At 37.9% G+C, this 12,583-nt stretch overlaps 1 protein-coding gene across 4 annotated transcripts in view; it reads right to left on the reverse strand.

Annotated features, from left to right (window-relative positions):
• Nucleotides 1–12,583, reverse strand: part of CYP2C9 (cytochrome P450 family 2 subfamily C member 9) — a 51,163-nt gene that overhangs the window by 33,466 nt on the left and 5,114 nt on the right. For all 4 annotated transcript variants that reach the window (XM_011738245.2, XM_011738266.2, XM_011738259.2 and 1 more), the window contains exons 4-5: nucleotides 10,323–10,483; nucleotides 8,982–9,158 (exon numbers count right to left, since the gene is read on the reverse strand). In XM_011738245.2, the coding sequence (XP_011736547.2) occupies nucleotides 8,982–9,158; nucleotides 10,323–10,483 (338 nt within the window). The remainder of the gene's footprint in view (nucleotides 1–8,981; nucleotides 9,159–10,322; nucleotides 10,484–12,583) is intronic.

A 12,583-nucleotide genomic window follows, 5' to 3' on the forward strand; every position in this document is an offset into this window, starting at 1 on the left:
TACTCACCAGGCTGTCCAAAGTCAAGGCTAAAAAATAATTTTAAAAGCAGCTGGAGAAAAAGGTCAGATTGCATACGAAGAGAACCTTGTCAAGCTAAAAGGATGCTCAGCCTATTTTCAACATTCATTTTTTTAAAAATTACAAAAAAGAATTTTATAGTTTGCCAAAGTAAGCTTCAAAAGCAAAGAAGAAATACAATCTTGTCCAAACAAGTAAGTGTCAGGAAAATCTGTTACCATTAGATCAGGCTTATAAGAGATCATTAGGCCGGGCGCGGTAGCTCAAGTCTGTAATCCCAGCACTTTGGGAGGCCGAGACGGGCGGATCACGAGGTCAGGAGATCGAGACCATCCTGGCTAACACGGTGAAACCCCGTCTCTACTAAAAAATACAAAAAACTAGCTGGGCGAGGTGGCGGGTGCCTGTAGTCCCAGCTATACGGGAGGCTGAGGCAGGAGAATGGCGTAAACCTGGGAGGCGGAGCTTGCAGTGAGCTGAGATCCGGCCACTGCACTCCAGCCCGGGCGACAGAGCAAGACTCCATCTCAAAAAAAAAAAAAAAAAAAAAAAAAAAAAAAAAGAGATCATTAAGGGAGTTCTAAATATGGAAATGAAAGAACATTTCATTTCTACCACAAAACACACAAGTATGTAGCCCACAGACTCTATAGAGCAATCACACGATAGAAACTACAAAGCAACTGGCTAACCACTTCACAATAGAATCAAAAACTCATAAATCAATGTTAACATTGAAGGCAAACAGTCTAAATGCTCCACATAAAAGTCAAAGAGTAGGAAGTTGGATTAAAAATAAGACCCATCCTTCTACTGTCCTCAGGACTACAAGGACCATCTTCTACTAGTAGAAGTAGAAGAACCATCTCAGACTTAGAAGACCCATCTTAGACCTAGAAAATCCTGAAGAACCTTCCAAAAAACTCCTGGAACTGATATACAATTTCAGTGAGATTTCAGTACACAAAATACATATTCAAAAATCTGTAGCATTTTTATACACCAAAAATATTCATGCTGAAAGCCAAATCAAGAACTCAATCCCATTTACAATAGCCACAGGAAAAAACCTAGGAATACAACTAACAAATGGGGCAAAAAGGTCTCTACAAGGAGAGCTACAAAATACTGCTGAACAAAATCATAGATGACAGAAACAAACGGGAAAACAGTTCATGCTTATGGATTGAAACAATCAATATCATTATGGCTAGACTGCCCAAAGCAGTCTACAGATTCTGTGCTATTCCTATCAAACTACCAATGTCATTTTATTCTGAAATTCATATAGAACCAAAGAAGAGCCCAAATCCAAAGCAATCCTAAGCAAAAAGAACACTGGGAAGCTTCACATTAGGTGACTTCAAACTATACTGTAAGTTTACAGTAACCAAGAGAGCTTGTAACTGGTACAAAACACAAATTGAACAGAAGTAGAGAAGCCAGAAATAAAGCCAAACACGTATAGCCAGCTGATCTTCAACAGTTGACAAAAATAGTCAATGAGGAAAGAATTCTCTATTTAGTAAATTGAACTAGGATAACTGACTAGCCATATGCAGAATGAAACTGGAACACTTGCTTGCACCATATACAAAAATTAACTCGAGATGGATTAATGATCTAAATTTAAGACCTCAAACCATAAGAATCCTATAGAAAAAAATCTATAAAATTCCATTCTGGATACAGGCTTTAGAAAAGAATTTATGAATAATTCCTCAAAAGAAATTGGAACCAAAATGAATATTGACAAGTGGGACCTAATTAAAGAGCTTCTGCACAGCAAGAGAAACTACCAACAGAATAAACAGACAACCTACAGAATGGTACAAAATACTTGCAAACTGTGAATCCAACAATGGTTCAATAGCAAGAATCTATAAGGAAGTTAAACAATTCAACAAGTTAAAAAACAAGTAACCCCATTAAAAAGTGGGCAAAGGACATAAGTCCTTCCAAAGAAGACATACACATGGCCAACAAGCACATGACAAAATACTCAACATCACTAATAATCAGAGAATTGCAAATCAAAACCACAGTGAGATATCATCTCATACCAGTCAAAATGGATATGATTAAAAAGTCAAAAAAATAACAGACGTTGGTGAGACTTCAGAGAAAAGAGAACAGTTATATACTACTGGTGGGAATGTAAGTTAGTTCAGCCATATGGAAAGTAGTTTGGAGATTTCTCAAAGAACGAAATGCAGAACTATCATTCTATTTCACTACTGGGTATGTACCCAATGGAAAACAAATTGTTTTACCAAAAAGACACATGTGCTCATATGTCCATTCCTGCACTTTTCACAATAGTAAAGACATAGAACCAACCAATGATGTGTCACATAAAGCAAATGTGGTATATATACACCATGAAATGCTTTGCAGCCATTAAAAAATCATATCTTTGCAGCAACATAGATGCAGCTGGAAGCCATTATCTGGAGAGAATTAATGCAGCAACAGAAAACCAAATACCACATGTTCTCATATAAAAGTGGGACACAAAGATGGAAGCAATACACACGGAATTACTATAGAGGGTAGAGAGATATAAAGGCAAGGGCTGAAAAACTATGTATTGGGTATTAGTCTCACTACCTGGTTGACAGCATTATTTGTACCCTAAACTTCAGCATCACACAATATACCCATGTAACAAATGTGAACGTGCACTTCCTGAATCTAAAAGTTGAAATTTTTTTTAAAAAGAAGGCATTTAATATGGTATCATTTTAAAATCAGACAATCAATGGTCATAACTAAATACAAAATTTAAGATAAACTTGCCTTTTAAACTAAACCAGACCCTTGCAACAGAGGAGAAAAGAATATCTAATACCTAAATAAATTGAAAACTATCCCATGTTCAACGATTGGAAGACTTAATATTGTTAAGATGGCAATACTCCTCAAAGTGATCTAAAAATTCATGCAATCCCTACCAAAATACCAATGGTCTTTTTTCCAGAAATGGGAAAGTTGATTGTTCAATTAATATGCAACCACATGGTGATGAAGCAGCTACGTTGTCTGGGATGTACACCCTCGGGTTTGTCATCACGCCCCAGGACAATTTAGGACAGGGACACATCCGAGTGGGTTAAGTAGCAGAAAATTTAATAGAAGAAAGGAGAGAAAAGAGCAGTTTCTTGTGCGAGACAGGGACATTGGAAAAGGGGGAAGGAGGTGGATAACAGCAAATCGTATACGCAGGCTGGAGGAAGCAGTGTCTGATTTACATAGGGCCCATAGAGATTGGTTTAATCAGGTGTGACATTTACATAGCGAGTGGGCAAGGCTGGCCTCCCCACTGTAATCTTATTATGCATATGGACTTTCCACTTGACCGGTGCCATCTTATCTGCTCCTTACTATACACGTTGCTGGCAAAGAGGAGGGAAGATGAAGCCGCCATTTTGAACATGCCTAGTCACAGGTAGTTCTGTACTACCAGCATTCACCCAAGAAGCTTCCAGCTTCCTCATCTGTGTCTGCAGCTCAATTTTACAAGCTGCTCTTTGTTAGAAAATGATTTGGGGCTGCTTTCCATTGAAAAGAAAAACCTTACTGAGGACTCCCAAAGGCATACTATCTGCCTAAGTAATTTCTACTTAATTTCTATATCTGTGAGTACTCAGTTTCCAACTTCAAAACTTACTACAAAGTATAATAATCAGAACAGTGTGGTACTAGCATAAAGATATCATCAAGACAAATGGAATAAAACTGAAGTCACAAAATAAACCTAAAGATCTATGGCAAACTTACTTTCATCAAGGGTGCCTAGACCATTCAATCTGAGGAAAGAATCTCTTCAACAAATGGTGATGAGACAAGAGGACAGTGAAATGCAGAAGAATGAAGCTGAGACCTTCCCTACTTCACTCCAAATGAAAAATATAACTGAAAATGGATGGATAAACTTAAATATAAGAGCTAAAACTATAAAACTCTTAGAATAAAACGTACGGGTAAATCTTCATGACTTCATATTTGGCAATAGATTTATAAATTTGATACCAGGGCAGCAAAAGGAAAAATAGATAAACGAAATTTCATCAAAATTAAACTTGGTGCAGCAAGAATATAATTAAGAATGTGAAATGACAACCAACAGAATGGGAGGAAATATTTTCATATTATGTATATGTAAGAGTTTAATGTTTTCAATACACAAACCATTCTAACAGCTTAAAAAGAAAAATAAAAGCAACTTAATTTAAATAGAAAATGTACTTGAATGGCATGTATCCAAAGAAGATATACAAATGAGTAATAATATATTATATTATTATACTATATATAATATTATATATATATTGAATAATAATAACATATTATTATTCAAGTTCAAAATCATTGGCCATTAAATACAAGTTAAAACCACAATGAGAGCTGGGCGCAATGGCTCACACCTATAATTCCAGCACTTAGGGAGGCCAAGATGGGCAGATCACCTGAGGTCAAGAGTTCGAGACCAGCCTGGCCAAATTGGTGAAAACCCATCTCTACCAAAAACATAAAAATTAACCAGGTGTGGTGGCACATCCCTGTAATTCCAGCTACTCTGGGGACTGAGTCAAAAGGATTGTGTAAACCCAGGAGGCAGAAGTTGCAGGGAGCTGAGATCGTGCCACTGCAATCCAGCCTGGGTGACAGAGTAAGACTCTGTCTCTAAATAAATAAATAAATAAAACCACAATGAGCTACCACTTTACATTCACTAGGATGGCTTCAATAAATACAGAAAATTACAAGTATTAGCAACTATGTGGAAAAATAGAAATCCCTCTACATTGCTGGAAGGAATATAAAATGCCACATTCACTGTAGAAAAGTTTGGCTCCTATACAAGAAAATAAACATAAAATTACCATTTGACCCAGCAATTCAACTCCTGAGAATATATCCATGAATGATGAAAACATGCTCATAAAGACACACAAATGGTCAAAACAAGATTATCTATAAGAGCCAAAAGTTGGAAACAATGCAAATGTCCATAAACAGATGAATAACAAATTGTGAGATATGTGCGTGGAAAATAAAATATATTTCAGCGACAAAAAGAATGAAGTACTAATACACGTTGCAACTTAGATGAGCCTCCAAAACTTTATATGTGAAAGGACCCAGAAATAACAGGCTACATATGCTATGAGTCCTTTATATATCCATAGCAGGCAAATCCATGGAAACAGAAAGAAGATTAGAGGTCATTACATGATGGGGTGGAGGAATGGAGTGATAATTTAATGAATATGATATGTTTTTGTAGAGTGATAAAAACATTTTGAAACCAGAGAAAGCTGGTGGTTGCACAACTTTGTGAATACATTAAATACCACTCAAGTGTACACTTTAAAATGGTTAATTATATATTGTGTGAATTTCACTTCAATTTAAGAAATGACATAATTCCCTGATCTACAGACTTAATGCAATCCTGTCAAAATCCCCATTGGCTCCTTTGAGAAAATTGACAAGTTTATTCTAAATTTCATATGAAGATTCAAGGGACCCAGAATAGTGAAAATGGTACTGAAAAAGAATAACAAAAGACTCACACGCCTTGATTTGATTTAATAACTTGGTATTAATGCAATACTACAGTAATTAAGATGGTGTACTATAGGGATTAGGAGAGACGTATAGATCAATGGAGTACAATTGAGAGCGCACACACACAAAAAAAACCTTCACACATTTATAGTCAATTGGATTTTGACAGGGTTGCCAAGACAATTCAATAGGGGAAAAAATAGCCTTTTCAACAATGGTGCAATAACAACAGGATTGATGTTTACACATCATCTGATAGACACCAAATTCCAACTGTTATCTGTACAAATCATTTTAGTTTACACTCAATGAAGGCTTCCCTTCCCTCTTCCATCCACCTACTCTTTTCCATCACCCACCTCTGCACCTCCATGTAGAGCATTCTGATCCATCTGAAACCCTCCTCTGACTCTCACTGCAAATATTTTATGGCCTATTTCAATTTGCAGGAATCCAGGAAACCCACCTAGGTTAAGCCATTCTTTCCCATTCTCAAATAAACTGTGTGCAATAATGATGCTCATCTTCATCATATGGCATATTTTATATTTTCATATTTGTCGGTAATTGATTCCATTTCACCTGAAATATGCATTCTGTTTCTTCTTGGGTAGATTTATACATATATATATTTTAAGTTCTGGGATACATGTGCAGAAGGTGCAAATTTGTTACATAGGTATACATGTGCCATGGTGGTTTGCTGCACCCATCTTGGCCCCGGCGTTGATGCTCCCCTCCATGTGTCCATGTGTTCTCATTGTTCAACTCCCACTTATGAGTGGGAGCATACAATGTTTGGTTTTCTGTTCCTGTGTTAGTTTGCTGAGGATGATGGTTTCCAGCTTCATCCATATCCCTGCAGAGGACATGAACTCATCCTTTTTTATGGCAGCACAGTATTCCACAGTGTATATGTGCCACATTTTCTTTATCCAGTCTGTCATTCATCAACATTTGGGTTGGTCCCAAGTCTTTGCTATTGTGAATAGTGCTGCAATAAACATATGTGCACCTGTGTCTTTATAGTAGGATGATTTATAGTCCTTTGCTATAGTATAGCTGAATATGAAATTCCGGATTGAAAATTCTTTAAGAATGTTGAATATTGGCTCCCACTCTCTTCTGGCTTATACTGTTTCTGCAAAAAGATCTGCTGTTAGTTTTATGGACTTCCTTTGTCTTAGGGTTGCTCTTCTCAAGGAGTATCTTTGTGGTCTTCTCTTTATTTCCTAAATTTGAATGTTGGCCTGTCTTGCTAGGTTAAAGAAGTTATTCTGGATAGTATCCTGAAGAGTGTTTTCTAACTTGGTTCCATTCTCCCCATCACATTTAGGTATACCAATCAAACGTAGGTTTGGTCTTTTTACATAATCCCATATTTCTTGGAGGCTTTGTTCGTTCCTTTTCATTCTTTTTTCTCTAATCTTGTCCTTGCATTTTATTTCATTAGGTTGATCTTCAATCTCTGATATCCTTTCTTCTGCTTGATCAATTTGGCTATTGATACTTGTGTATGCTTTACAAAGTTCTTGTGCTGTTTTTTTTTTGTTCCTTCAAGTCATTTATGCTCTTCTCTAAACTAGTTATTCTAATTAGCAACTTGTGTAACCTTTTTTAAGGTTCTTAGCTCCCTTGCATTAGGTTAGAACATGGTCCTTTAGCTCGGTGAGGTTGTTATTACCCACCTTCTGAAGGCTATTTCTGTCAATTCATTAAACTCATTCTCCATCCAATTTGTTCCCTTGCTGGAGAGGAGTTGTGATCCTTTAGAGAAGAAGCATTCTGGTTTTTGTAATTTTCAGCCTTTTTGCACTGTTTTTTTTTTTTCCCTCATCTTCATGGATTTATCTACCTTTAGTCTTTGATGCTGGTGACCTTTGGATGGGGTTTTCATGTGGATGTCCCTTTCGTTGATATTAATGCTATTCCTTTCTGTTTGTTAGCTTTCCTTCTAACAGTCAGGCCCCTCTGCTGCAGGTCTGCTGGAGTTTGCTGGAGGTCTCCTCCAGACCCTATTTGTCTGGGTATTCCCAGAAGCGGCTGCAGCCCTGCAAAGATTGTTTCCTGTTCCTTCTTCTGGAAGCCTTATCCCAGATGGGCACCTGCCAGATGCCAGCCAGATGGAGCTCTCCTATATGAGGTCTGTCAACTTCTGCTGGGAGTTGTCTGCCAGTCATGAGGCATGGGGGTGAGGGGCCCACTTGAGGAGGCAGTCTGTCCTTTAGTAGTGCTCGAGTGCTTTGAAGGGAGATCTACTCTCTTCAGTGCCAGCAGGCAGGAACATTGAAGCCTGCTGAAGCTGCATGCACAGCCGCCCCTTCCCCCAGGTGCTTTTTCCCAGGGAGATGGGAGTTTTATTTATAAGCCCCTGACGGGCTGCTGCCTTTCTTTTAGAGATGCCCACCCAGAGAGGAAGAATCTGGACAGACAGTCTGGTTACAGCAGCTTTTTGGAGCTGCAGTAGGCTCCACCCAGTTCAGACTTCCTAGTGGCTTTGTTTACATTGTGAGGGGAAAACTGCCTACTCAAGCCTCAGTAATGTCGCACGCCCCTCTCCCCACTAAGCCCAAATGTCCCAGGTCAATTTCAGACTGCCGTGTTGGCAGTAAGAATCAAGACAGTGGAGCTTGCTGGGCTCTGTGGGGGTGAAATCCAGTGAGCCAGACCACTTGGCTCCCTAGCTTCAGCCCTCTTCCCAAGGCAGTGAACAGTTTTGTCACGCTGGTGTTCCTGGTGCCCCTGAGGTATGAAAAAAAAAAAATTTCTGCAGCTAGCTCTGTCTGCCCAAACAGCCCCCCAGTTTTGTGCTGGGCCCTTGTGGTGTAGGCACCTGATGGACTCTCCTGGTCTGCAGGCTGTGAAGACCGTGGGAAGAGCATAGTATCTGGGCTAGAATGCACCATTCCTCATGGGAGGGTCCCTCACAGCTTCCCTTGGCTAGGGGAGGGAGTTCCTTGACCCTTTGCCCTTCCTGGGTGAGGCGAGGCCCCACGCTGCTTTGTCTCACCCTCCATGGGCTGCACTAACTGTCTAACCAGTCCCAATGAGATCAGTCACGTACATCAGTTGGAAAGGCAGAAATCACCCACCTTCTGCATTGATCTCGCTCGGTGCTGCAGACCAGAGCTGTTCCTATTCGGCCGTCTTTATTGTTTGGGCAGATTATTTTTATTTAAACAATTTAGTCTACATATTCTAAGTATTTAACAATCTAATTTTATATTTTCCATTATGCTTACTGGATATTCATTCATACAATAACAACTTAAAGTGCTTCTCAAGCATTACTGTTTGACCAGTTAAACATCCCGAGTAAACACAGAGCAAGTCAATGAATCACAGATTCACAAGCAGTCACATAACTAAGCTTTTCTTAACATTTTACCTTCTCCATTTTGATCAGGAAGCAATCAATAAAGTCCCGAGGGTTGTTCATGTCCATCGATTCTTGGTGTTCTTTTACTTTCTCCAAAATATAACTTTTCACAAAAGCAATGTTTTTAAGTAATTTGTTATGAGTTCCCGGGAAATAATCAATGATAGGAGAAAAATTGTTGTAGATCTAAGAGAAAACAATAATTTATTAAATTAAAAGATTTTAATAAAGGCATATATACCACATACCAAGCTCTGGTTGTAAATTACAGTTATAAATATAAATAAAATATATCATATATCTTGATGGGAAAATTTTTATTGTACATATGTAGTAATTATCTGATTATAAAAGATTTGAGGAAGAAAATTCTGACCAGAGAATCAATTCTAACCCAATGATAAACATTTTCTAGACTCATACCTCCTTTTTATTGTATAAAAGCATCTTCATATTAATTCTGTTACCTTTTACAATTCTTCTCTACAATCTTGAAATATAAGATGGCATGAATTACCACATTCACGTTTTGTAGACGACAGCATAGGTTAAGAGAGTTTGGACAACCTGATTGATAGTACAAAGGTAGTCCCTACTATATTGATTTCTATCAAGCAGCCTCTGAAATGGAATTAGTATTTTAGAAGTAGGAGGGGCTCAAATATACTTCAAATTCCAACTGTGTACCACAGCAGTTAAATGACTTCTGTAAAATCACACAATTATTATTTAGGCAGAGTATAAAACATGCCAATTCAGCACAGAGTATAAGTATGATGTCTGTTTATGGTTCATAGACCATAAAACCAGTAATTTCATCATTCCTAACCCAGCTATCTCATCAGCTAGAATCCCAAACTGAGACATCAAACATCCCTGCCCTATTCATGTTTCTCGGCAGCTTCTATGGTCCCAAATATTCTCCCTTCTTGAAGGAGATGTCTTTCAAATTAGGATATTTCTGCCACACAATATGACAAAGTGTGAATTGAAGAACAAGTCTTGTGAGTAATGGAAGCCTCCAAAGTGCCTGGATGTCCATGGAGTGATATGAGCACGCTTTGGGGCTGTCACCAAAGTGCTTTATAGAAACAGGGCTTTGGAGTTTAGTGGAAGAAACATTGATAAGGGAGCTAATGGGCTTAGAAGTCAGGCCTATATTGGGACATTTATTTTCCATGCATAAAATAAAGGACTTGGCCATCTTTCCCAGATATTCACCCCATCGTTGTCTGGGCAACACTGTAGTATTCAAAAATGCACTTCAGAGCTTGATCCATATAGAATTTTGGATTTGTCAGAAAAAAAGAGCATAAGTGGTTTATCAGGAAGTAAAAATCTTGGCCTTACCTGGATCCAGGGGCTGCTCAAAATCTTGGCATTTTCATTAAACTTTTCCATCAAGTTAAGAAATTGCTGATCTTTATAATCAAAACGTTTATGGAAAATAATGGAGCAGATCACATTGCAAGGAGCACAGCCCAGGATGAAAGTGGGATCACAGGGTGAGGCTAAAGAATTAGAAACAATTTAAAACACTATTAAACTTCAGATATAAAATGCTTTGTATTTGTTAACAGATAATAGTACTTTAGAAATTTTAAGCAATATCTTACCTATGAATTCCCTTAACAGCAAAAAAGAGTTCGGCATGCATAAAATCAACACAGCACTTTTACATTAATCCCGAGTTGACCATTACAACCTAGCTGGTTAAATAACGGTTGTTCAAATGATAAATTTACATTGCCAGCCTATTTGTCTTTTACTTTGGGGGAAAAAAAAGACATTTTCTAAAAACCTAATAATTCACATTTCAGAGGGAATCACATCAGTCTGCAAAGTCTGTAGACAACAAGGCACTGAGATAGAAAGGGCAAGAATAGTTGAGGATTTTAAAACTTTTTATATATAATGAATAGCTGAAAGAGTCATGTGTTGAACCAGTAGAGAGGAACTACAGAGACTGTGGGTGAATTCATGTATTTAAGGAAATAAATGTAAGAAGCAGAATGTGTTTTATAAGAAGGAAAACAAATGTAAATGAATAATATGCCTAACATAGATCAGTTTGTAAAAATTTAAATGAAAACTTTGTTGTTTGTTTTTATTTATTATTTGTTTGTTTTGAGATGGAGTTTCATTCTTGTTGCCCACGCTGCAGTGGAATGGCATGATCTCAGCTCACCACAACCTCTGACTCCTGGGTTCAAGCAATTCTCCACCTCAGCTTCAGAGGTAGCTGGGATTACAGGCATGTGCCACCATGTCCGGCTAATTTTGTATTTTAGTAGAGACGGGTTCCTCCATGTTGGTCAGGCTGTTCTCGAAATGCCAACCTCAGGTGATCTGCCCACTTTGGTCTCCCAAAGTGTTGGGATTACAGCCATGAGCCACAGCGCCTGGCCAAAAAGTTTTTATTTTAAATATAAATCCCAGGTAAGGCAAATAAGAAAGTGTAAATTGATAAATGGAGTTTTTTCTTCTGTAGCTTTTTAAAAATGAATTTCCTTATGTAGGAACTAAATGCCCACCATCTGTAGTCATCTGCAAATTTAACTTATTTAATTTGATATTGATTAGGCCCAGCCCATCATTTAATAGCTAAATAAATTAAATTATAGGTAAGGTTTTCTTGTTTGGTGGAGGATCTCTGAAATAAAGTTGTTATAATCAAGTGATTGATAAAGTTTATATTTTTTAAATTTTCTTTTGTTTTGCTTTAAGTTCTAGGATACATGTGCAGAATGTGCAGGTTTGTTACATAGGTATACATGTGCCATGGTGGTTTGCTGCACCTATGAACCTGTCATCGAGGTTTTAAGCATCTCATGCATTAGGTATTTGTCCTAATGCTCTCCCTTTCTGGCCTCCCATCCCCTGACAGGCCCCAGTGTGTGATGTACCCCTCCCTGTGTCCATGTGTTCTCATTGTTCAGCTCCCATTTATGAGTGTGAACTTGTGGTGTTTGGTTTTCTGTTCCTGTGTTAGTTTGCTGAGGATGATGATTTGCAGCTTCACCCATGTCCCTGCAAAAGACATGAACTCATCCTTTTTTATGGCCACATAGTATTCCATGGTGTATACGTGCCACGTTTTCTTTATCCAGTCCATCATTGATGGGCATTTGGATTAGTTCCAAGTCTTTACCATTGTGAATGGTGCCACAATAAACATACATGTGCATGTGTCATTAGAGTAGAAAGGTTTATAATCCCTTGGGCATATACCCAGTAATGGGAATTCTGAGTCAAATTGAATTTCTAGTTCTAGATCCTTGAGGAATCACCACACTGTCTTCCACAATGATTGAACTAATTTACATTCCTACCAACAGTGTAAAAGTGTTTGTTTCTCAACATTATCACCAACATCTGTTGTTTCCTAACTTACTAAGGATCACCATTCTAACCTGCATAAGATGGTATCTCATTGTAGTTTTGATTTGCATTCTGTAACGACCAGTGATGATAAGCTTTTTTTCGTACATTTCTTGGCTCCATGAATGTCTTCTTTTGATAAATATCTGTTCATAAACATTGTCCACTTTTTGATGGGGGTATTTCTTTTTTTCTTGTAAGTTTGTTTAAGTTCCTTGTGGATGCTGGAT

Source organism: Macaca nemestrina, chromosome 9, assembly GCF_043159975.1.
Source record: "Macaca nemestrina isolate mMacNem1 chromosome 9, mMacNem.hap1, whole genome shotgun sequence".
NCBI classification, from domain to species: domain Eukaryota; kingdom Metazoa; phylum Chordata; class Mammalia; order Primates; family Cercopithecidae; genus Macaca; species Macaca nemestrina.